Consider the following 27,860-nt stretch of genomic DNA (forward strand, 5'->3'; position numbering starts at 1 on the left):
GTAGAGTGTAGCTGGAGGAGGTAGGTCACTGGGGCCATTTCTTTGGGGGATATATTTTGTCCATGGTGATGGGAGTCTCTCTCTGCTTCCCTGTGCTGACCCCAGCTTCTTTCTTCTGCCATACAATTCTGCCATGATATTCTACCTCACCTCAAGCCCTGAGGAATGAAGCTGGCCGTCTATGAACTGAGACCTCTGAAAATGAGCCCCAAAATAAAATTTTCCTTCTCTAACTGTCAAGTCTTCTTGTCAGGACTTTTGGTCACAGCAGGAAAAAAGCTGACTAAAATACCCATGTTTGGATATTATGAGTTACTTGGAAAACCCCCAACACACAAGTCAAGTCCTTCCTGAGCAATCAGCTGCCTATGGAAGAAGTGCACAATGGTGGAAGGGTCCTTCCCAGATCTGCGTCCCTGTTTCTCTCTGCTTAATTTTTTTCCCCAGGCGATTCTTTTGTCCCCTCCAGAATGTTCCCTGCCCTCCACTGGAGCAGAAAACACACATGCAGCAGCCTCCACTCTGTCGCTCCTTCAGCAACTCTTTCCCTGCCAGAAGTAATAAACTGTTGCTACAGTACTTTCAGGCAGCCAAGAGATGAAAGAAAAAGGGCCAGTTGTCATCACTGCTTTCCTATCATAGTGAAGCTGGCTGACTAACACCACAAAACAACCAAAGGCCTGCCTTTCAGGAAAGAGCTAGCTAATGGCCAAAGACAGGAAAGGCAGCTATAATCAACTTACTGATATTACACATCCCAAGTAATGGAAGAATGGAGCACACAGGGCAATCAGACCATGAGTGCAAAACAGCAGAGGGTGATCTCAGACAGGAGAGTTCTTTCAGAAGGTAAACAGAGCCACAGGCACCAACCCCCAACCCTGCGATGAAAGCACCATAGCTAAAGCTGCAAAGGCCTCTGGGGAACTCCTGAGTACAAAGGAGGAACTGGTAAGGAAAAGGCAGACGATCTGGATTCAAACAGCTAAGCTCTAATCCAATCCCATCACTCACTGGCCATGTGACAACTCCTTCTACACCTCCCCACACACCAGCCCACCCACCCAGGAAGCCTGGGCCCCTCTTCTCCAAACAGAAACCCAATCGTGTCCCTCCACTGCTTCCCCACTGACTCCAGGATAAAGTGTAAACACAAGAACCAGGCTACAGGGTCCCTGAAGACCCACCCCAACCTCGCACTCCCAGCCTCATTTCTGCCAGTGCTACTAATTGTATATGCCAGCTTGGAAGCCACATCACTTGGAACCAAGTTATGCCTCTGCCAATTGCTAACTGGGTGACACTGGCAAATTAGATTCTCTCTCCAAGCTCCACCTTTCGTCCCCCCAAAAAACAGAGAAAATAATCAAATCTGCTTCCTAGAATTGTGAGGATTAAGAGAGAACACTCAAGGGGCTGGGGTTGTGGCTCAGCAGTAGAGCACTCACCTAGCACATGCGAGGACCTGGGTTCGATCCTCAGCACCACATAAAAATAAATAAAAATAAAGAATATTGTGTTCATAAAAAAATAAATAAATAAAGGTATTGTGCCAACTAAAATAAAATATAAATAATTTTAAAAAGAGAGAGAGAACACTCAGACCTTGTGCACAAGGCTGAGCCATGCTATTCACATTATTCCCAGTCTGAGAACTGACCCAATATTCTCTACATCAGAGCTTTGAACAGGAACACCCCCTGGATGAATCAGCACCACCAAACCTCTTCTGGTTGTTGAATTCCTGGTCTATCTCCCCTGAAGCCAGGAACTGTGTTTACTTACTGGCTCTTTATCAATATTTCCCAAATCAATGGATAGATGAACTTTGGATAAGCCATTTTACTCGCCAAGAGCCTTCCTCATCCAAAAAAGAGGTATATGTAATACCTACCAGGCACATTATAATGACAAATGACAAATTTAACACCTCATTTGAAGGTATACCATAGTAAACATTAACCCCTTCCTTTTTCTTTAATATTTCCTCTTCTCTCATCCTCCAAAAAACTTCTCTATTATTCTTAAAACTATGCTTGAATGAATCTGTGGTCCAGCTAATCCACAACCCTGGAAGAAAAAGAACCCAGAGAGATGACCATATTCTTTGGTAAGCTTTGCCTTAGTAAGCCAAGTAGGTAAGGAACTATCACAGAGAATTTGGTTGTGGTTACAAATTAACTCCCCACCCCACCCCTATTCTTTCTCAAAAAACTGGGCACCATTACTGCAGGCAGTCTATCCTAACACTAGTGTATCCACAATCTTGGAGTACACCTAATCAATTGAAATACATATTTTCTGAAACACTTCAGACAATCACTAGATACAGTGATGCATTTTCAAACATTGTAGAACTTAATACAATCAGCAGCTATGAGCCCTTCTTGAAAAACACTACTAATGATGAAATCCAGCCAACTAAAAGACTAATCAAAATTAAGAACTCATGTATAGAGAAAATATAGTAAAAAAAAAAAAAAAAAAGACTAGTACTGTGAATTCATTTAAATATAAGAATCAACAACTAAAAGTTAGGCTTACAAAACAAAATTAAAATGTTCTGAATTTTGACAATGTGAACATAATAATATGGCTAACAAAAAAGGGGAGAAAACAAAAGAATGTCATCTTTTAAAATGAAAAGTCAATCCATCCTATTAAAAATTAAAATATAGTTTAAACTGATAACTTAGTTTTCCACAAATTTTCTTCTTAAACTTGGGGAAATGATTTTGTTTGTAGTGAAAAAAAAAATTACCTAAAGGCCAGAATGACTTTATTAACTTTTAGATTACTTAATTAAAATTAAATTCAGCCAGGCATGTGGTAAACACCTGTAATCCTAGCGACTCCAGAGGATGAAGCAGAAGGATCTCAACTTCAAACCCAGCATCAGCAACTTAATGGGGCCCTAAGCAATTTAGCAAGACTCTATCTCAAAATTTAAAAAATAAAAAAAGCTGAGGATGTGGCTCAGTGGTTAACACCTCTGGATTCAATCTCCAGTACCTATCCCCAAAATTAAATTTGACACTAAAATTGTGGATTACATAATGATTTCATTTTTATAAAGTTACTTCTGTTCATCTATCTAACCTATCAAATCTGTCCCTCCACATACGGCTCATAGCTATATGGAATGGTAATGGTAATTATGAAAAAAGCTATCTGGTGGGATTTTAGGTGCTTTTTAAAGTCTTCCTCTTCGGCAATTTTCCATATTGCTTGAATTCTATATAATAATATCCACCACTTATTAGAAAGTGACAAAATCATTATTCATTTTTTAAAATTCAGTGTAACAAAGACTTCCTGAGAACCAAGTATGTAGCAGACCCTTGCTGGATGCTGGGTACTCAAGAAGCTTACTATCAAAGCATTAACACACAAAAACAGGTGAGACACTTCAGCTATCTTAGATGGACTTTACCCACCTATGTCTCTGTTTTTAAAGGATCCAGGCAAAATCGCATCTTCTAAAAAGAGTTCCCAAAACCTAAGTCTTTTGGAAAAGAGGTCAAGACAAACAAAAAGACTATTTCCCAGCACAAGTGAGGAAAGGGGGAATAGATATTCTCTGATGTTACTCACTTGTTTTACAGATTATATACCTTAAATAAGACGAGATCTCTCTCCTTATCTTTGCAGAAGTGCTATCCACACACAAAAGAGCCGGTCAACATGGAAAGCACACAATCCTAGGGTGCAACAGACTCAGACTCCTTCTGATGTTTGACTGCTGGCAGCTTCTTGAGCTTCATCCTTTTCTCCCTCCCCTTCTGCCTCACATGGGCAAGCTGAAACGCACAGGTACTCCCTCCTTTGGGACCAGCCAGAGTTTCAAACCATATTAGCCCCTACCCATGGGAATCAAAGCACAATGAACAGAGCAGGGTTGGACCCCAGATCTGTCTGACCTCCAAGTCCCCACTTTATGTGAGATATCTGACCACCTGTTCAAACACGAATCCCAGTTAAGCTGGCAAAAGAAATATAACTTTTTTAAAATTACCTTTAATATCTCATCCAACAGGACAGATTTGATTTCTAAATCCTCAAAGTTACAAATATATCCAGAGGTCTGAATGGGTTCCTTTAGAGACAAAAACAAATGTTAATGTTTCATCATGCAAAATGTCTCCTCCTTTAAGGAATCTGATTTTAAATTTTATCATCAAAACATTCAAACCAACAAAAAAAGTAGAGAGAATACCATTACCACCATATATCCATCACTTAAATAATTACTAACATTTTGCTAAATATACTTTGTTTAATCTTTTGGCAGAAGTATTGTAAAGTAAATTACAGATATCATGACATTTCACCCCTAAACACCCCTAAGTACATTTCTCTACAAGATGAGGACATTTAATTCTTAGTAAAACCAATAAATACTATATTTGTATCATAGTACATCCATGACAATAATACCATAACATACTGAAAAGTCTGTCTTCTGTAACGTAAGTCAGAGAATGTTCCTGACATATCTCCTACACAAGATTTTATTTGCATATATGTAAATACATCTGTTATATATCTATCTCTACCCTAATATTATGCAGGCTTATAGAAAGAAAGTATAAGAAATACATACTGTAATGTAAAGTAGCTGCCCTAAATCCTTAGTAGAAAAAAGTAGGTATCAATACCAAAATAAATAAACTGCTAATATACTTAATACCTTTATGAATAATATAAAAGAAATAGGATATGTTATAAATAATAGGAGATGTAAATAATATCAAAATATAATTTTTGAGAATATATCTGCAGGTATATAACATAATTATACTATACAGTACAATAATATGAAACTAAGAAGTAAAAATGGATTCACATTTAGTTTAGTATGTCTAAGTTTAAGAATGAGGTTGTTGTATGCAAAGTAGATGTGCCCAATCAACCAATTATCTTTTATTTTCCAAAATTCATTATTCATTCATTTATACCTCAATTGATTATAAAATTTCAGATCAATGGTCTATAAAGCTAAGCAGTATGCAAGATATTTCTATTTATCAAAATATCAAAAAGAGGGCTGGGGTTGTGGCTCAGTGGCAGAGCACTTGCCGCGCACATGTGAGGCGCTAGGTTCAATCCTCAGCACCACATAAAAACAAACAAAATAAAGAAATTAAAATATATATCAAAAAGACACTATCTAAAGTTTTCCATGCTGTTCCAAGAAACCTACTTCCCTTACCCAGCACCAACTCAGAAGGTCTCACAACTCATGTAATACCACAGGCATTCTCTACTTTTCAATCTTGCACATTGTAACATACTGGAGTTTGGATATACCTAATGAAGTGGCTTGAGGTATTATACAATCCACTTTTAGCTACCCCTCACAGATTGGACAAGTATAATAAAAGTTTCTTGGCAAAAATTTGTGAACTCAAGGTAATATTGGTAATGCAAGTGCAAGCGAATGGAAAGGCAGAATTGACTGCTCTGGCACACTCAGTACAAGCCTTAGGTCAGCCACACTACAGTGTGAAAACAGGGACATTCTCTCCTATCCTCACAGGGACAAAAATATATTTGGTTTTAACTGTTAAACAATAGCTCATCTCCTGAATGATAATACCAACTACTATGTCCTGAAGTTATATACTCTTCTATAGTTCTGCAGATCTGTTAAATTCTTTCCTGGACTGGGACTGTGGCTTAGTGGTAGAGCATTTGCCTGACATGCACAAGGACAATCCCCAGAACACTATGAACACACATACACACACACACAAAAAAAAAAAATCTGTTTTGAGAAGTATGTTTTTACATGATCAATAAGCATCTAGAGGATGATTACTTATAACTAAACAAGCAGGGACCAGAACAAGCCAGTGTCTTCATGAAAGAACAGAAGCACAAAACAGCATGGTTTATTTAAAAAAAAAAAATCTAGACAGAGAAGGTTGTTCAAAAAAATTCATCTAGCTTTAAATTTAATAGAAATTCAACTTCATGCAAAACCCCAAAATAAACTCAAATAACAAAAATAATATTTTTTTAAAAATAAAGGCTGTTCTGTTAGAACTACTTAAGAAACACTTTCCACCAGGCAAAAATTTCACTTGGTGCTAGATTTTTGCTCCACACATTAAGAGCAGCCAGCCATAACAAACACTCACTTCTCCAGGCATATGATTTCCAGCTTAATGTGAGTGGAGCCAAGGATAGAAAAAAGGACTCTAACATTCAAAAAGTATTCTACTCCCATCTTCAAGGTTATCCTGTGGTTACCTGTCAAATTTCTATAATCGTTTTGTGGCAAGGGTCAAATGCCCCTTAAGTCCTGGGAAAAAGCCCATGCTTGCAGGTCAAATGTGGCAGTCCCAAATGTCTCTCCTTTGAACAATTTCTCAGGGTCTAAGAATTACAAAGGCCCTCAGACTTCTTAAAGCTTTAACAGAGCCTTTCACATCAGGTTATTTGCCAAAGATCCTGAGTAGGGCTAAATGGGGAAATATAAAAATAATTTAGGATATTAAAGGGGCCAACAGCTTGACCACTAAACAAATCACCACACAAAATCTTTGGCAGCTCAAGGGCCAAACATACAATTTCTTCCAAAGGAAGCTTTCAATGCAAACAGAAATGAACAACGCAAAGCATTTATTAACTTGCTCTTCTTATTATTTCCCCCAGTGAAGTACAACAGAAAATTCCAAATTGAAAATCATTACTAATTTAAATATTGTTTAAAAGATTTATCTTCTTGATTAGGCCAGAAGTGGAAAATCAAAATATAAGCTTAAAAATCAGAGAAAAGGGCTTCCTGATACCAGGAGAGAAAAGAGAATCAGAATCCACCTAGCATATTTGCAAGAATACCTGGGTTAAGAAAGAGCCTGGATTAATGGGTGACATGGTGAATATATAAGAAAGATAAGGTCCCTGCGAAACTAGACTCAGGGAGAAGACAATGAAAGAACAAGGCAACTTTAAAGCTATATTTTTTGGGTTAGATTTTTAAAAGAAATTTTAGCAAATAAGGCTATTGATTTTCTTTTTTCTTTTCCTCTTTGAATTTTGATTAAGAAAAAGACCATCTAGTGACCATAATTCTGTCTTTTAAGAAAAGAACAGATGTGCCTCAGTGGTAGAGTGCCCCTGAGTTCAATCCCCCAGTACAAAAAAAAAAGAACAGATAAATGCTTAGGCAGTATCTTTCAGAGAAAGGGGAAGAGGAGAACATCTAAAAGATGAGTATTATTCCCACTTCAGATCAAATATTTTTAACCTCCACAGAAATGTGTTTACTTTCACAAATTTGCATAGCCAACACCAATGAACCTCTTAAAGAAACAAAGGAGAAATATCCAGATTTTGATCTTTGGCTCATTATTTCTGGACTGTTAGCACTCGTTTCTTGTTTTTACCTCAGGATCCAAGTTTCTGAAAACATACATTCTTGTCTTCTCCATCATTGCAAACAAATCAGGATTATCCTTGGCCCACTTCATATCCCAGACATCTTTCCTCTCCAATTTTAACAGCTCGCCGACTACTTGCTGTCCTGTACTGTCTGTTACCCGAGCATCCAAGTCAAAGAACACTAGAACTCCTGAGATGTCCATGATAGCAAGACGACTACAAAGGATGCCATCAGGGAAAGAGAAACAAATGTGAAATTACCATCTTGAATACAACCTACAACCATTCTTCAAAATCAGTTTATCAAAAACCTGAAACATGGGGCTAGGGTTGTGGCTGGGGCTGGGGTTGTGGCTCAGTGGTAGAGCGTTTGCCTGGCATGTGTGAGGCCCTGAGTACAATCCGCATATAAATAAATAAAAGATCCAATGACAACTAAAAAAAATATATCTATATATTTTTTTAAAACCTGAATCATAGTAAAAATGCCTTTAAATTTTTTTTATAAATTTGACAGGAGATATAGACTATTCTCCATTTTGCTTCCTTGTAAGGAAAATATATCCAGAGAGATTAAACCAACTGATAGGAAAATATAAAATACTCTCAAAACACTTAAGCTTTAAGAATAAAAACTACATAAGGATTTCCATATATATCTAATAAAAAGCATTTAGACAAAAAACTATATAATTTACAAGTTCATAACAAACACTCTTGTCTTCACATTTATTACATAAACCCAACAATCCCAACTGATAACTTCTAACACCCCCAGAAGGAGAGTTTTTATACTTACCTAGAGTTGCAATTTAAGGATAACTGGTAGGCTCGACAATTAAGGGAATATTTTTGAATCAAACCAACATTAGGAAGACTGTATCTCTGAATGGTGCCAGACTCACGACCCTATAGGAATTAGTTGTGATTACAAAAACATTTACCATAACAATATCAAACTACAACTGCAGATTTCTCTATACGTCTACACGTGTGTTTTAAAACTAAAATGACATTGTCCTGCAAGTTTCCAATTCTGATACTGAATTATATCATTAAGTATATACTTATCTCCTAATTTAATTTAAACCTTTTTAAAGTGGCTAAAGATGGAATGATTTTTTTTCACATAATGTTCAAGAAAGAAGTCAAAAACCTAGTTCTTTAATAATATGTAAATTCTTCCATCACAAGGAAGAAATATCTACAGTTGTTTCTACTTGCTATCTACATTAATATTCAAGATACATTAAGAGCTAAAGCATAAAGTGCTTGCTGATTTAAATTTCATATGAATGAAAAATTAATAAAAGATCATGGTATGAAACAGCTGTTTGCAAGTCTTGGATTTTTATCCTATAGCCACTTTTCTAACTCTAGTTTTGGTAAGGGAAAAAAATGACCTGAAAACAGTTATAATCTTGAGTATTTGTTTAAATATGTTTTTAAAAATAAAACTAAATATACATTTCTATGTAATTCTGGGAAAACATCAAGCCTGACAGATTGGCAGCAAGTATATCAGATAGGAGAGAGCTACGGTTTTCAAGCCCTGGCCAAAGGAAAGAGTGGAAGGTCCACACAGCCAGTCTTGACCTCTTTCTTCTAAACCAAGAGGAACCTGTCAAAAAGGTGGGGATACTATAGAATACAGGGCACTTTGGAGTTTTTTCCCCCATAAAATTAGCTAACAGCTAACAAATGTTAGTAAAACTGGAAATATATACTACTTAGTCTCTGTTTCTGTAATTCCAATGCAACTCCACCAGTATTACTATATTAAAGTAAGCACTTATTTCTAAAATTAATATTTTCAAATGTCAGAGCTCAGGAAAAAACACTATACCATTGATTCTATTTGCAAAGTTCAACAGACATTTGCCAGCAACCTCTCTACTTTACTGGCTGGCAAACACCACCTCTTCATTCTAAGTTGTATGAAAGTAGCTGAGCCAAAGCATTTTCTTCAATATAAAATAGTAGACAACAGAGAAAACTTTCTAAATCCCATTACCACCAAGCAATTGATCGCACATCTTTCAACCCTTTATAGGGCTCCTTCAACCTGGTGTCAAACTCTAAATGTACTTTATCTTCTCAGATAGCCATCATTTTACTGCCTTTATAAATAGCTTTTTTTGTACATGATTAATTTGTGAGGTTAGCTAGAAAACGTTCTCCTTTCTTACATTAAACTCAGTAAAACATGGGGTACTCACAAGATGCTATTCATATCCAAAAAACATATCCAAAAAACATTGCTTTAACCTACTTTTAAAATTTAAACAATTATTACTTATAAGTTTTTTCCAACTTACCACAATGAGTGTCTTATCAGATGCAGTTATGGCACAAATTGGATCTCTTGTGCCCTAAAACAAATAACCAATTATTATTATTCAATAAATACCTATTGCATGCTTAATCTGTAAAAGATAAATGCAATTCACTAAGAAGAATATGGCAGGTTGGGGGTACAGTAGAGTGTATGCATATCATGAGGGAGGCCTGGGGTTCAATCCCCAGGATCAAAAACAAAAGAAGGAGAAAAAGGACAAAGAAGAAGAAAAGAATATTGTCCATAAAGTATTTATTAACTTAAAAAGAAATTTACTTACTGAGCACTTATTATGTGCCAGCCACATACTCAAATTAAATCTTTACTCTCAGGTGTAACTCAAAAGTGTACTGGGAGAGATGCTTCATTGTAGACAGCATGATAGAAAAAGAGGCACAGACAGGGGTTATGAGAGCAGAGAGGGAGAAGCATCTAACCTACAGCAAGATGGGTGAAAGTCTAGCTCTAAAAGATGAACCAACAACAGCAGGGCCAGAACATGCCAGGAGGAAAAGTCAAATGGCATGGCACTGCAGCCACCTCCAGGGCATCATGTCTGGTGGGGGAAGCCCATCTCAACAGGTTACACACTGTGTGAATCCATTCACAAAACAGTCTCAAACTGATAAAATTATAGAGGTGGAAAACCGATTAGTGGTTGCCAGGCAACATGGATGGGCTGGGGAGTAGATGAAAACATGCATATGTAGCACTGAAAGGAGTACTTTTCTGATGATAAAATTCCATACACACAACTGTATGTAAACACTGGTGGAAACTGAATCAGGAATAAGGCCCCAGTCTAGTAATAGTATTGGATCAATGTAAATTTCCTAGTTTGGATGTCATTTTACAATTATATAAGATGTCACCATTGTGGGAAGTAGAGTAATGGAACTATTTCTTCAACTTCCTGGGAGCCTACAATAATTTCAAAATAATTTTTTTTAATAAATAAAAAAAAAAACATCAGCCCGGCATAGTCAGGAAACTGCAAGTTATTTAGCACAGCTGAGGAATGTTCAGGAGAAAAAGTGGATAGGAAGGGACAATCTGAGGGAGGGGAGAAGTTGGGGGTATCTATACTTTATTCCTAAAAATATAATAATCTGCTGAAGGTTAATATTTGGTGAGCAGGGGAAGGCAGCTGCAGTGCTGTCTTGCTCCACCATGCCCCACCCAGGTTTACATTTTATACAGCGCACTGGCCAGCAATATGACAAATGGGTTGGTGCTGGGAGGACGTGGAAGCCTGAAAGTAAGAGACTACGCTGTGCCATTAGACATCATAGCCACCCACCATATGTCACCATTTAAATGTAAAGTTTCATTAATTAAAGTGAAATAAAATTTTGGACTCAGTTCCTCAGCAGAACTAGCCATATTTTAAGTGCTCAGTAGCTATATATGGCTAGTGGTTACTGCACTGAGCAAAGATGAAATATTTCCATTGTCACAGAAAGTTCTCTTGGGTGATACTGAATGGAAATTTACTGCAGTGATCTAGACAGGAACTAATGATACTGAACTAATATATAAATGGGAAGGGGTACGCAAATTTGAGAGAAATCAAGGACTTGGCAATTTATTAGACACAAAGAGCAAGAGAAAAGGAGTTCTCATGATTTTTGCACAGATAGCAGAACCAGTCACTGACATGTATATGCATATGGAGGAATGGATTTGGAGCCAAGATGAATCATACTCAGGTTAAATCTGGGGTGCTTTCAAATCATCCAATTTATTATACCCAAACAGCAAGAAATATATTATTATAAACTAGAAATATTAGAAAGATATTATAGTCATTCACATATAGATAAAGGGTGGGTTTCCAAAAGAACACTGAGAAGAGAGTATTAAGAGATGGTCTAGGTCCTGACATGAGGGGACACAATAGTAACAGAGGGAAAAAAAGACATGGAAAAGACAGGTACAAAATCAAGAGTGTGGTTCCATGAAAGCCAAGCAGAAAAGAGTGATCAAACATATTAAATGTCACATACAGATCAAAGAATATAAAAAAAATTCCTATCAGAGTTGGCAATTCAGAGGCCTCTAGAAATCAAATGGCAATGAAGTGAAAATGGAATGTATAAGGGAAAGAAAATGAATATAAAATATTCTTTCAAGAAGTTTAGCTCTAAAGGGATAAAGAGATAAGGCAGTGATTAGAAGAATCCATGTGGCTGACAGTGGAACTTGTTTTTAAGATGGGAGAGATTTCAGTCTACTTTATGTGAGAGTAGGGGAAAGAATTGCTTGATGGTGAATTGATATGGAATTTCCCAAAAGTTTCCTAATGGAAGGGACTGTTTCTTATTCACCAGAAGATTCCAGCATCCAATGTATGACACATAATAGACACTCAGTGAATACCTGTTGAATAAATGGATGCACACTGTAGATGACCAGAGGGACTCCTGCATATTCTAGTGAACAGATCTAGATCTGCTGTCAAAAGATATAAATTTGAATCCTCACTTTGCTACTCTCAGTTTTCTTCTCTATAAGATAGAGAGAAGACTCCATACTATCTGGTTAGATACATCAGATAAGAAAATAGATAAGAAAGAGCTTTAAATACTCTAAGAAAAATCTTACCAAAAACAAAATTGCTTACTAAAATATTAAATTATATTAGCTTATAAACAAAAGTATACTTCCACAAAGATAGAATGAACTATGTTACCTACAAAAATTGGTATACTCACGAATATGCCAGAAATGACAGGCCAATCTATGGTCTGTAGACCAAGTGATAGATCCACAGACAATAAGATAGACAGAAGCTGAGAGAGGAGGGCAAGAAAGTGAGGAGAAAGTATATTCCTCAATGCTTTTAGATAATTAGTTTTTCTATTATCCTATTAGCTACTTATCACCACTTTCATTTCATTGAAGAGTTTTTAAGATTTAAAAAAAGTTTTTCAGAATAAAAAAAAAATTGAAGAAAAAAATTTTAAAAAATTAAATTAAAAAAAATTAAAATAACATCCCATTTCCTGGAAATGAATTCTTTTTTCAGTTCTCCAAATAAAATTATAATATTTCCAAATCTACAGATATAAATTTTTTGGGGGGGAAAAATAAAATCACCTACTTGAATGGCTTTGCTATAATCAAGGACCCCATCCACTGATCCAGAAGGAGTATCATCAACATGATAAATTCTGTTAAAAAATTAGAATTCAAAAAAAAATTTAATAAAGGTTATATTATTTCATAATCTTTACAACAATGAAAGGATTGGGTGACACCATTGAATATTGTTACTTAATAAAAATCCTGATTATTTTAAATAATTCTTGATATAGCTTAGTTTCATAAGGTATCTATCAGATATTTACAGTTAAGTAAGCTGCTTCTGATAGCTGTGCCCCAAATATATCTGACCATTCAATTACATATTCCCGTTGAATTTCATCAAGCTCTGAGGAAGAGGCTACTTTACTCTGTCAGGATTAACTCCTACTCCATGAACTTTTTCTGTTGTTTCTCCATAATTTCCCTTATGTCAGTGTGTTTAATAAAAATAAAGCTTAAATGGACTTGAGAAGCACTAATTAAAGAAGATACACCCCTTATGGACCCCTGCCATCTCCCTGGCACCATATTACAATACTTTTTCAAATTGCAGTGGAGTGTCATTGCTGGTTTACTCGTCCACTGACTCCCCACTAGGTGGTGAGATTCCTGGAGGCAAAGACTCTCCAGTCTCCAGCACAGTGCCACACACTCTCAAGTGCCATAATATCTGCTGAAAAATTATTTAAATGAATAAAAAAATTAAAGGATTACTAAAATACTATCCTAGCTCCAAAGCCTTGGGCAAATTACTTCACTTCCCTGAGCCTCAATTTCTCTCTCTGTAAAACAACAGTAAAGATCCTCCTCTAGCATTTCTGGAGGCAAAAATAAAGTGATGTTTATAAAGCACATAATAAATATAGAGCCTAACATAAACAGGGGCTCAGAAATTGCAGCTATAATATAATCACAGAAAAACCATGCCATTTTCTATTTTTAAAATACCATAAAATTTCATAATTATTCTGAAATCATGATTGTACATCATCAACATAATAAGTACATCGAATTTTAAAGAAATTTAATAGACAACTACTAAAATATAGAAACAGGGTATGTCTAAATTGGTTCATGTTTCTGCATTTTAACACATTTCTATTAAACATATCTAGGCCTACATAATTATTACAAAAGAAGTCAAAGATTAGAACAGCAGTTCCCTCAAGAGATCATGTAACCCAGTGCCTTCTCTTAAAACCAGAAAGACACAAGAAAGGTCTGTCCCAGGAAAAGGGTTCCAAGTCAGATTAACTACATCTACACTTAGCACCTGATGACCTTTGGCAAACAATTGAAGCTCAGTGTCTCAGTTTCCTCTATGAAACAGGAATAATACAAATACCTATTAGATTTACGAAAGGATCAGGCACATAAGAAGTGTTCAATAAATGTTGGCTATTACCACTGCCATCAACATATTTTACAGATGAGGAAACTGAGATCCAAGGAGAACCAGCTCCAAATACCAGTAAGCACATCCCAGATAGGAAGATAAGGAAGTGCTGTCTTCTTGATTGAAACAGAAACTAGAATTCCTACAACTGGCTAACAGAGGACAATGGCTACACAGAGATGCTGGGTCTTTCCCTCCCACCCTCTGCAACTATGTCCAAAGATCCAGCTTCTCTACAAAGACTAAAGATCACTGCTTATCATCACTATTACTGAAAATCCTCCAGAGGACTACTGCACTACCCTCACGGAAGCCAAAGACCCTCTCCAGCTAACCTTCTAGCACTGCTGAAAAGATATTTACTTTTCAACAGTTTCTACTTCCACATAATTCGCAAGTCCCAAATGCTTTTACTGGGGACAAACCTCCTATTTTGTAATTGAGTGAGTCATGAAGGGACAGGAAAATTTTATTAAGATATCAAGTGTATGTGAGGGCAGAAGATGGTTTGAAAAAGCAGCCTGGGATTTCTGAGCTGACTTCTGCAACCCAGTCCCACCAACACATGCCTGTACCCTCATTCAGAGCTGTCAGGTTAACACACATGACAAAATGCTTTATTTAAAGACTTAAGGTAACAACCATAGAACAGTAAACAGAGACAAAATAACTTAGAAAACACTGTAAATGCATCTTCACCTAGACTTACTATAAGAAGTCCCTCCTGCAGGCTCCTCACGTGGAACAGCTTACCCCCAATTACCACAGCCATTCCAACTCCAGACTCCCTGGAATCCAGAGCAAGGGAAAGAAGCCAAGTCCCCAGTGTACCACACTCAACACCTCTTCCATACCTGTGCCTCAGGACCTGCCTGTCCTCTGTACCACTAACTCAAAAGACTGAAGCTTCAGTTAGATCCTTGGACTACAAATGAATAATCATATTTCAGTAAACATAATAACCCTAGTATCTTGGGGGTAGGTGAGTGAAGACAGCAATTTCATTGCAAAAAACAAAGGTCTCTAGCCTTTATCTCCATATTTTATTACACCATATTATCTCTCTTTTATTTTGAGAAATTTGAAATGGATCAATCGGAAAAATATTCATATTAATGGAAAAATATTTTGTATTAATCAAGGCAACTGGCATTTCTCAAGCATGAAAATTTATAATTACTATATCTGGTTTTAATGTGATATGGTTAAACTATTAAAATATGTATCAAAAAAGATACCTTTCTCTTCCTTCTTTCCGAGATCGCGTTATCTGATTAATTTCCAGTGCTGTGAGCTTCTTTGCCACACGATATTGCCAAATATAAAATGCTTCTTTCGAAGCTGCTATCACATGAGTTTTGGTCATTGCAACAAATAAGGGCACTGTCAAAAAAAACATTAAGACAATTAAGTAATAGTTACACAGAATCACAGAATGTCCTCCTGAATGTAACTTCAGGAATCATAGAGTCCAACTCCTCATTTTATAGACAATATACTTGCAGTTCAAAATACCCACACACAGTCTCTCAAATCAGAAAATAATCTAAAGCTCATAGGACCATACCATACAAAAAGAATGGATCCAAGCACCCCAAAAATGCTTCTTTTTTAATTTTTTTTAGTCATACATGACAGTAGAATGCATTTTGATATATAATACATACATGGAATGTACATACTTCAGTCATATTGTCTATTCTATTCTGCTGCCCTTCCTATCCTCCCTACTCCTCCCCTCCTCTCCCATCCTTTCTCTCCATCCAATCTAATGTGACACACTCTTTTGTTTTTTCTTTTTCTCATTACAATATCATATATGTATCCTGTATAACAATGAGGTTTTCCTCCCATCTTCTGTGCAACTCCCCTTCTCCCTCTTTTTCCCCTCCCACCTCTCTTCCCTATTTAGTGGTAGTCTTCTTCTCATGCTTTTCCTTCCTATCTCACCCAAAAATGCTTCTTTTGAAGCTGCTGTCACATAGGTTTTGGTCACTGCAACAAATAATGGTACTACTGAAAAGAACATCAAGACAAATTAAGGAATGAATCAAAGGCCTAAATACAAGAGCAAAAACCATAACACTTAAAAGAAAAGGTAGGAGTAAATCTTTGTGACCTTGGGGTAAGCAATGGTTGGTATCTTAGATATAACACCAGAGCACAAGCAACAAAAGAAAAAGTAGATAAATTGGACTTCACCAAAATCAAAAACATTTGTGATTCAAAAAATACCATTAAGAAAGTGAAAAAGTCCACAGAATGTGAGAAAATATTTAATCTCATATTTAATAAGGAATTCTATCTAGAATATATCAAGAACACATAAAATTCAATAATAAAAGATGAATAACCCAATTTAAAAGCAATCAAAAAATCTGAATAGACAGTTATCCAATGAAGATTTTTTTAATGGCCATTAAGAAAATGAAAAGATGGTCAACATCATTAGGCATCAGAGAGATGATGTTTCACACCTACTACGGAGCTAGAATCAAAAAGATGATAATAAGTGTTGACAAGAATGTACAGAAATGGTAGAAATGTAAAATACACTTTGAAAAACGGTTTTTCAGTTCCTCAAAATGTTAAATACAGAGTTACTATATGCCCTAGCAAGTATTCTCTTAGATTATACCCAAGACAGATTAAAACATAAGTCCACACAAAAAGCCATACTCAAATGATCATAACAGCATTATTCATAATAGTCAAAAGGTAGAACCAACCCAGATGCCCATCAACTGATGGATGAATAAATAAAATCCACCCCCTGCTTTCTTTCCCTACAACCAGTCATGACTTGGTTCAGAATTTATCCTTTCTCCTGACCTCATATGTGTTAAATCCCCATTGTAACTTAGAAAAGAAAATTATCCCAAGTTCCTTCCTAATTTAGAAATATAGTTTTCTAAACAAATAACTTTTTCATCTGTTTTATCTCTTAAAAAAATGTTCAATCTCCTACTGTAGACCCTTTTATGAAGTATACAAGCTAATCAAATCCTTTTATAGATTTGAATTTTGAATATAGAATTTTTATACTAAGTAAGTCAGTAAAATTAAGTCATATTTTAAAATGTTATTTTCATAACTGTCAAGATTTTTCTGTTTAAAATATGTACTATTAACAACCACTAGAGGGCATTCCAAGCCTCTCCTGGGTGGGGAACAAAAGCTAGGCTGAAGAATGGCAACTGGCCTCCAGGGGGCGTTCAGGGCAGGTCCAGGCTCTCTCCTTCACTTTGTCGTTATTAAATTCTAAAACATTTACTAAATATTTAGTAAATTCCACCATGAATATGCGAATACTAGTAGCCCTTATGCTCTTAGAGTAATCTGAAGTAAGTTCACAAACCTTTACTGCTTTCTAATATAAATTTTCCTAAGCACATAAAAACATTTTTCCAACCAATTTTTATCATCATTATAAATTATACTCAAGTTATTTCTTTTTGTTAGCCTGACTGATTCAAAATTAGGATATCAGTGGTTCCAGGTAAGAGTCAAATTTCTTGGATTCAAATCACAGGCACTAACTGTGGCACTAGATGAAGTATTTCTTCTCTCAAAACCTCAGATTATTTATAGTAAATTAAAGATAATAATAATGCCAATCCTATTTATAAAAGTGAAATTAACTATAAAGCATAGCACAGTGCCTGGAATAGAGAAAATACTTAATAATTTTAAAGCCAATATTTATTGATTTTTAAAAATATATGCCAGGCCCTCTTCACACATTACAAATATTAACTCAAAATCACCCTTTAAGGTAGCCATTATTATCTCCATTTAGCATATGAAGAAACTGAGGCATGAAACAGTTATAATTTGTCTATGACATATGCTAGAAAGTGGTAGAGTTGGACATGAAACCAGTCAATCTGACACCAGGTTTCATGCTCATAATCACTCTTCAGTAAGGATTAGGAAGTATTAGGCATGGATGCTATTCTTATTCTCATTTTTACTATCTAGATAGGTTTTTAAAATACAACCATATAGGGCTGGGGGTGTGGCTCAGTGGTAAGTGTTCGCCTCGCATGTGCGAACATAAAAATAAAGGTATTGTTTACAACTACAACTAAAATATATATATATATATATATATATATATATATATATATATATATATATATATAACCATATACAAATTCTCTAGTCGATACAAAATTAAACACAAATATATTGGAAATGTGTTCTTTTGAGTCAATATAGTAGTGATTTCAGTAAATTTATATGAGTAGTAATGACATAAATATAAATTTTGATACATCTTTAAAAAATTCACTTCATCCAGATTAAGCTTCTAGGAAAAACAAGGCCAAATTTCAAGGGATCAAATGTTTTAGAAAAAGAACATTTTTCTGGACAAAAACACCTCATGTCCTCCTGAACTATTTAATACTTGGAAAGAAAAAATTCAAAACACCTAGAAAGATTATTGAAAAAATTTTTATGACAATAATTGTGCTTCCATTAATTGCACTTTGTAACACTAAAAGCAGTCATTTCTAGTCAAGCCAGGATGTAAAATGATTTAAAACAATTTAGGAATTCACATATAAGTAAAACCTGCTTGTAATATTTTCATGCTGAGTCCTGAAATAAATGCCTGCATTTTTAACAGTCCCTCCCCCACTTTCCTACTCATTCATTTCTTAGTCTTTTAAAAGAAGCTGGTAAACTGAAACTGCGCTGAAGAGTTTTCATCAAATTAACTTTCTCTGGAATACATGGAAAACACAGTGCATGTGTTAGAGACGACCATTAGAAACCTGCTGTGCTCCACCAAAATGGCTGCAACACGGGCAACCTGGCACTCTCTGGTCACTTTGCATGACTCCATGCCTCTGCAAATGCTATCTTCTCTCTTTAAAATATCACCTGAAGAAATACTTATCCCTCAAAACTCAGCTCAAATGCAACCTTTTCTACATAGAAAAGATGACTCTGAGGCCCTTATGCCCCAAGATTCATTTATCCAAATCTTTCATGATACCTGGCCCACAGCAGGGTGCGAGCAGTAAGTCATCTTTCAATGGACTGATTCAATCTTAATAACTTGTCTATAGACATCATGTAAGAAGAGTCATAATTAGCCAGGTGCAGTGGCACACACCTGTAATCCCAGCAGCTTGGGAGGCTGAGGCAGGAGGATCACAAGTTCAAAGCCAGCCTCAACAATGGCGAGATGCTAAGCAACTCAGTGAGATCCTGTCTCTAAATAAAATACAAAATAGGGCTGGGGATGTGGCTCAGTGGTCAAGAGCCTCTGAGCTCAATCTCTACTATCCCCCCCCCAAAAAAAAAGAAATGGCATAATTAATTTCTCATTATTCCCAGTTATCACTGAAGTATCCAAAACAATATATATTTATTAATGATTTGCTTTACTCTGTATTTACATGACAGAAAATATCTTCCACAAGTTCAATAAACATTTACTATAGGCCAAGCACAGTGTTATGTACTGGGGATACAAAAGTTTAACTAGAAAAAAGATTTTTAAGAATTTCAGAATCTAAAGGAGAAAACAGGCAAGAAGATCAATAACTGCAGCACAAACAAAGAAGTACTTTGGGGAATGGGGTTGTGGCTCAGAGGTAGAGCACTTGCCTAGTATGCGTGAGGCTCTGGGTTCGATCCTAAGCACTACATAAAAATAAAATAAAGGTATTGTGTTCACCTACAACTAAAGAATAAATATAAAAGAAAAGAAGTACTTTGAATAAAAGTATACCACAGATATCATAATAACCCCATGGAAGAGCACCAAAAGAGGGTGCCCTAACCCTAACATGTAGAGTACAACAGAGCTCCACAAACCATACTCCCAAATAATGTGTAAAATCCTTTTTTAAAGGTTTCCATAGAGACTGTTAAGAGCAAGAGTACACAGCAGAACAAGAACAATATGTTTCAGAATAGAACCAGTCACACGTGTTTTTTGTCATTTTAGTCTCCAGTCCTTGTGAAAATTTGGCATAGAAACTTTATAAAGAAATTTTATAGGATATGTATGAAAAAAAAGTTGAGACTTTGGCTATGTTTGCTGTAGTGCAATGAAAGAACTGTTTGTTAAAATGTCAGTCTGCAAGACTGCAAAAAATGCTTTGAGACTCAAAAATACGAATAATCATGCCCTCAAGTATTTGCCATTTTATGAAAGGGAAGGATTTGCATTTAGCTTTATTTCACAAACAGTCTAACCTGGTGCAGTCTTACATGCCTATAATCCCAGCTACTTGGGAGGTTGAGGCAGGAGGATAGCAAATTCAAGGCCTACGTGGGCAACTTAGCAAGATACTTGACCAAAAATGAAAAGTGAAAAAGGCTGGGGATGTAGCCCAGTCATACAGCACCTCTAGGTTCCATCAGAAACAAAAGAAGAAAAGTCAACCTGAGACAAAAATTACTTAGAGGCTAACCCTATCGTCATATGAGTCTATGTTAAAACTTTAGATCTTAAAAGAAAAAGAATATAATCTGAAGATTGATAGAAATTACCCCTTAAAAACTGCTATGCTTCCAATAAATTAGATATTTGTGACAAGAGTCAGTAATACTCTTAAGTCTTTCAACAAGGAACACTAACATATGTATACATACATATGAACATACCTATATAACAATGGACATAGATAGGCAGTCGAAATATTTCAATATATCAAGGTGAATGAGTTACCAATACCCTAACATTGGAGCATAAAATCTTAAGGCCAGTAAATATTTTTCACATTTGCTTGTTATCAACTGAAGAACTTAGCAAAATGCGAACATTTAGAAGGTGACATTATCATTTCATTGCTTAGATTGAATGTCCAATACAGAAAAGAAAAAAAAAAGAAGAAAGAGAAGAGTAGTTCTCAGAGTCAGAAAATAATTCAATGGAGGTTTTCAATTTTTTAGATTAAATGATTTTTTGGTCATATTATATCTAATATACTACCATAAACTTAAAAGAAAATCATTACTTTTCAAAGTTCTGTGAAAGGGCAACAAAATATTTGTTAGTGATTATAAACAAGCTTCTCTGAACAAAATTTAAAAATTTTTGGTGGATTATTTTTATAACTGTTGGATAGAGAAAAATGCAAAATTAAAGAAACAAATGCACTCTGAAAAAGGGGAATTTTTTAAAGCTGTCCCTATTAATAGACTAATTTCATTAGAAAACTCTGGAAAGAGCAAACTCAATTTTACAAGCAGCTAAAGTGTTTTTATGGAAGAGAGGTATTTACAAGCAGTTATAAAAGTGATTTAACAGCAAAATTCTTTCTATAATCCTCAGTTTATTACATTTAAGCATTATGTAGCATGCCAATTTCTGTACAATTATATTTCCCACTTAAAGCAAATAATGGCAATTATGAATAATCATGGATTTTAGATACAGTAACCTTTTAATTTATTATCTTAACTAGGATGCTTTTGAGAGTGAAGTGGTGTGTTAATAGGTCAACCATGAGAACGGGTATAATCTGGTACTGGACCTGACAACCAGAAAGTATGGTCATTCTAATTAATATCATAGGTTTCTGAATTAGTGTTACAAATAAAACCTGATTGTTGTTCTGGGGATATGGCTCAGTGGTAGAGTGCTTGCCTGGCATGCCTGAGGCCCTGAATTCAATCCCCAGCACAAAAAAGAAAAAAAAAAAAAAAATGAGGAAATAGATTATAGAGGAAAAGACTAAACAAAATAAATATTAACACTTCCTTACCAATATCAATGTATTTGGGATCCAAGGGTGTGCCGATAGAATTACAAAGAACTAGCACAAACTGTGAAAAACAAAACAAAAACAAATATCACAACTCTTACTTACAACTAATAAAGAAATATATATCATACTTATCTTTTTCAAGTATCATTAACTGAGAAATAATTGATAAAATTGTTAGGTGCAAAAATAGCAAATAAAAACAAGACAATCTAAGGCATTAACCATTTTAAAAATACAAATTAAAATTAAATGAAGGCTGATTTCTCAATATAACAGAATACCACAGTTTTTAAGAAGACATTTTAGAAATACTGATACACTGGGCTCCTTTTCATCATGTATACTTCTAAAATTCCTGACCAGCTATAATATCAAAATTCATTTTTATCTTATTATAACCAGCTATATAAGAACTAACTTAATTTGTTACCGTTGCACCAAATGTCTCCATTTCATTCTCCTCCTTTGAAGCAATATATAAACAACATGAGAAATTCAGAAAAATTCAGTTAATTCAGAAAAGACATAATCCAACCTAATAAAAATGACTTATATTCAAATAATTATCAATGACTAATATTAGGAAGATAATAAAGCATGCTTTAGATCATACTGTTCTAAAGTGATAATTTCATTTTTCTTTCACCGTATCCTGTACTAACAGTACTATTCTATTTAGATGTTTTCCTGATCAGAATAATAATTTTAAATAAATCAATTTTATATATATTTTTGATACATATTTTTCCTTTTTCAGCATCTCAATTAAAACCTGTTTAATTAATTTCATAAATATAAACCAAATGATAAAAGGTATACTAAAAATACTATAATTTACCCTTCCACCCTTTCAAAGCTTATTTACTGTCCAAAATACCACAAGTTGTATTTTTAATTTACTTTTCATTTTCATCAATTATATTTTCAAAAAATAATTCTACAGGACTTCTTGCTAAAACTGGCACAGCATTCCTTTTCTACTCCCTTTAACTCCTGCTCTTGCTATTTATCTCTACAAATCTAAGTAACATATTTCTAGAGCTATTTCTGGTTTGGTTTTGTTTCAATCCAGTGCATTATCTGTCACCTTCCCATTATGAAAGATAAGAATTTTGCTTTTTTTCATCCCCTTTCCCAAAACCTGCCACCCAGGGGCATACTTCTATCCCTTCATCTTTCCACTTTTCACATAATTTTGTTAGATCAGAATTAGGACTAAATATTATATGTCAATTAAAAGATTTTAATTTAAAAAATCAGTGATCACATTATTTTGACTGTGTAAATGCTACTCAGCTGAGACATCCATTATACCATGATTTATTTTCCTTTCAAGCATAGTTTGCTTTCCCTGTAGTTTATTATTATCTTTATTCTTTCCTTTGTTTAGCTTTCTAGGCAACCATTACTAACTTAAATCCCTGATTTTCCTCAGTTAAGTCTATCTCCTCCTCTCAAGGGTTCAAACATTCTAGGGAATCCTACAATTGCATATGTTTAAATTTCTTCTGGAACCTTCTGCCCTTCTCTCACTGGCCTCCCTGGGCATGCTGCAGAGCAGTCAATTGGTACCACTCTTCACCAGGGGCCCTGTGCTCTTGTTTCTTCTTTCTTCCTCTTTCTTGGTTTATTCCTCATTTTCATGGACATTATCATCAAGTAACTAACTCCCTAAGATGGGACACCATGGAAGGTAAAATTTTTATGACCTTGCACATCTGAAAAAGTCTGTATTCCATCCTCACACTTAAGTGGTTTTCTTAGGATGTGGAATTTTAGATAGGAAGTCAGTTTCCTTCAAAATTTTAAAAGCGATTCTCCAAAGCATTGCTTTTCATAAGTCAGATGTCATTATGACTCCTTATCCTATGAAATCTGTTTTTCCTCTCTGAAATCTTGTAAGACTCTTTTTTTTTTTTTAATCCCCAGTGTTCTGAAATTTCACAGTGATGTGTCTTGATGTGGAAACACATTTATTCAATCTAGAATCTCAAGGGAAATTTTCCTGGATTTTTTTTTTTTTTTTTTTTTTTAGATTCATTCCATGCTATTTGGCTTTTACAGTTTTCTTAGAACTATTGTTCAAATACTAAACTTCCAAGACTAAGTTTTCTAATTTTCTTCTTTTTCACTACTTTCCATTTCTTTGTCTTTTTTGCTGTACTTTGTAGGGTATTTTCATCCAATTTCCTAACCATTCTGCCAAATTTTTCAATGGGATTCTCATATTTGTAATTTCTAAAATTTTCCTTTTCTTTACTATTCTTATTTTATAGATGGAAACCTCTTAACTCTCTGAAGATAATAATGATGGTTCTTTGCAGAATACAGAATCTTTGAATTTTTCTTTTTGTCTAGTCTTTATTTCCTCCAAATTCTTTTCTACTTGTGGTTATACTGGTATCTGTCTGTTAAATTCAATGCTTTCTTCAAATGTCTGAGAATTCTAATCTATCTGCTGTATTTAAAAGTGGAGTGCCAATCAATAAATGGGCAAAAGAACTAAACACAAATTTCTCAAAAGAAAAAACACAAACAGTCAACAAACATATAAAAAAAATGTTCAACCTGTCTAGCAGCCAGGGAAATGCAAATAAAAATTACACTAAGATTTCATCTCACTTGGCAATTATCAAGAATACAAATAACAATAAATATGGCAAGGATGTGAGGGAACAGGTACACTTATACATTGTTGGTGGGAATGCAAATTAGTACAACTACTGTGGAAAGCAGTGTGGAGATTTCTCAAAAAACTAGTAATGGAATCACCACATGACCCAGCTATCCCACTCCTCTGTACTTATCCAAAAAAACTAAATCAGCATACTATCACAATGTAGCCACTGCAATTTTTATAGCAGCACAATTCATAATAGCCAAATTATGGAATCAACCCAGACACATGTCAATGGATCAAGAAAATGTGGTATATGTACACAATGGTGTTTTACCCAATCATAAAGAAGAAAGAAATAATATTTGCCAGTAAATGGATGGAAATGGAGAAAATCATGCTAAGTGAAATAAGCCAGACTCAGAAAATCAAGGGTTGAAAGTTTTCTCTTATATGTTGGAGCTAAAGCAAAATAAGGGAAAGAAGTCAATGGGGGAAGAGATCAGATATCATAAAATATAGGGAAGATCAGTGGAGTAGGAAAATGAGAGGGAGAGAGGAAGGAAGAAAAACGGAAACACATTAATCAACAAAATCATGTCATATATATATATATAAATGTACCAAAGGGAATTCCACCTTTATGTATATAGAGAAAGCACCAATCAAAAATAAATAAAGGAGGGGCTGAGGGTATAGCTCAGTGGTAGAACGCTTGCCTAGCACACGTGGGGTGCTGGGTTTGATTCTCAGCACCACATAAAAACAAACAAATAAAGGTATTGTGTCCATCTAGAATTAAAAATAAATAAAATAATAAATAAATAAATAAAGGAGCCAGGCACCGTGATGCATGCCTGTAATCCCAGCAGCTCCAGCTCGGGAGGCTGAGTCACAAGGATCTCAAGTTCAAAGCCAGCCTCAGCAACGGAGAGGTGCTAAGAAACTCAGTGAGACCCTGTCTCTAAATAAAATACAAAATAGGATTGAGGATGTGGCTCAGAAGTCAAGTGGCCCTGAGTTCAATGCCTGGTACCAAAATAAATAATGAGTAAAAGGAAGATCAGTAGAGGAGGGAGAAGGAGGGAGGAGGAATGGGGATTGAAATCAAATTCCTTGTATATATAATTTTATCCAAAGGAACCCAAATACTATGTATAATTATAATGTTCTAATAAAATTTTAAAAAGTGGGATACTAAAAGGCTACTTGGAATCTATTTGTCCATAAATAAGCCTTACTGAGAGCATGGCTTTTACTATGAAGTGATCAAGCAGGGTTATTTTCTTGGAGATTCCCAATCTTAATCTTTTCTCATGAGCTGATCAGATTCTTCAGGGAAGATTCTTTCAATCCACTACCTCAAAGCCTGATGCCTGGCTGCCAGTGCTCTGGGAACCAAGTAGGGATAGAGGACCAGGGGTAATGACAAGTCCTGAACTTCCCATTTAATTGGTTTTCAGCTGAGTTCTTCCACCCTTAGCTATGCGTGATGCCCTTCGGTGCAGAGATCCCCTTTGATCCTCCCTGGAGATCTAAGCCCAGTCTTAATAGATGTTAAGCAAGCAGCTGCCCGTGTTCTCTTTCTATGAGGATCTGAGAACTTTCTTTGTTATATCTTTTTTTATATGTTAGTTTCTTTCTTAGGCACTCCAAGTCCTGTTCCTCTTCAACATTCTGTAACTAGATGCTTCTTTGCTTTTTCCATGAAAAGTTTATGGTTCAGCTTTTTTAGGCCTGCTAAGGTAATTATCACTAATCCACCTATTCTCTAACCTCCAAATTTGTTACCATTTCCTCTCCATTTCTGGTCCCTATGGGCTTGTGACTTTAAAAAAAAAAAAAAAAAAACTTTACTGTTGTTCAGCAAGTTTCAGAAGAGAACAAAGCCAAATAAGGCTGTTCAAGTGGTTACCTTTAACCAAAAATGTAATAAGGAAATAAATTATAACCTAGATAAAGATATTGGTAGTCCTATTTTGGAATATTTACATTTTTCTACAAATACTTAAATTGTTAGTACACTTTTTAACAAGATATTATATGTACTATTTATTTTGTGCTCTGAGATGACTTTTAAACTAATATAATTTCAAATAAAAGATTTCTCAATGTCAAAAGCTTCCCAAACTGTTACAATTAGTCATTGTTTTATCAGTTCTTTAGTATTTATTGCAGATATCTGGATATTCATTGTTTGCTTGTGAAATTTTAACTTGGAAAAGGATTATGGTGTTTTAAATATATTTCTGAGAAAAAAGCTTCAGTACTGAAGCAGTCAATATGAACTGCCAATGATTAGCTGAATGGAGGGGAAAAAAATCAGAGAATACAGAAGCAATAGAGTCATATAGTTTTCCAGAACAGGTCTAGACTAACATGGCCAACAGACCCCGTGTTTCTGTACTTGCCGGTATCCAGGCCATGCTTGAGAATGTAGATAACTCTGGCCCGATTATGCCAACCAGTCTGTTCACCAGTCTGTGCTTTAAGATACCAAGGAATTCCTACCTGAGGATGACTTTCATCAGCTTTTGTAGCCAAAATGCAGAAATCGCCACAAGTGGTAATGGAAATGATACTCTTCACATATTTAACATATTTCTCATTGTTTTTAGTGTCCCAAAAGACAACACAGTACTCAGGACGATCTGGTCTGGTATATGCATACACCACAGTATTTGAACAATAGCCCCACTAGGAAGAAAGGAGCAGAAAAGGGAAAGAATGGGAGGAGGAAAGAGGGGAGGGAAGAGAGAGGAAGGAAAGAATATTAAGCTTTGGGAGAAAAAATGCAATTTATTTTATTTTTACTCTAGGAATAATGCAGATAAGTACTTTATCAGTACTGACAAAATACATTCTTCAGAAATGGTAGAATTTCTGAATTCTGAATCTTCAGCTTCATACCTACCTTTTTTGCACGAAAATAACCAAAAAGGTAATAATAATACATTTTAAAAACAAAAAAAATGTGATGCCAAAATAAATTCAGTGTGATTAACCCTCCTTATTTTTAATTTTTAAGACTTAAGCTTCAGTGGTACCATAGCTAGCTAGTGTGAACCATCAATAGTGTTATCCCTGTGAAAATCTTAGATTCTGAGTCCTCAAGTCAATATTTAAAAATAGGTGTTTTGCCTTTCCCCATCCACATATTTTATGAAATTTGTTCTTATATCAAATCTTTCTGCATGATTTATTTAAAACAATAACAAAATGCGAATCCCTCCCCAACTTCCTCTCATGAAGAGCCTATAACATCTTTAGCTGTAACTATTCTAGTATTTATCACCACAC

At 35.1% G+C, this 27,860-nt stretch overlaps 1 protein-coding gene across 2 annotated transcripts in view; it reads right to left on the bottom strand.

Annotated features, from left to right (window-relative positions):
* The window catches only part of Wdr35 (WD repeat domain 35), a 60,345-nt gene that overhangs the window by 15,713 nt on the left and 16,772 nt on the right, over positions 1-27,860 (bottom strand). For both annotated transcript variants that reach the window (XM_076832639.2, XM_076832638.2), the window contains 8 exons: positions 27,072-27,257; positions 21,941-22,001; positions 15,449-15,593; positions 12,831-12,900; positions 9,708-9,761; positions 8,189-8,298; positions 7,395-7,605; positions 4,016-4,096 (listed from right to left, as the gene is read on the bottom strand). In XM_076832639.2, the coding sequence (XP_076688754.2) occupies positions 4,016-4,096; positions 7,395-7,605; positions 8,189-8,298; positions 9,708-9,761; positions 12,831-12,900; positions 15,449-15,593; positions 21,941-22,001; positions 27,072-27,257 (918 nt within the window). The remainder of the gene's footprint in view (positions 1-4,015; positions 4,097-7,394; positions 7,606-8,188; positions 8,299-9,707; positions 9,762-12,830; positions 12,901-15,448; positions 15,594-21,940; positions 22,002-27,071; positions 27,258-27,860) is intronic.

Source organism: Callospermophilus lateralis, chromosome 14 (assembly GCF_048772815.1).
Source record: "Callospermophilus lateralis isolate mCalLat2 chromosome 14, mCalLat2.hap1, whole genome shotgun sequence".
Lineage (NCBI taxonomy): Eukaryota > Metazoa > Chordata > Mammalia > Rodentia > Sciuridae > Callospermophilus > Callospermophilus lateralis.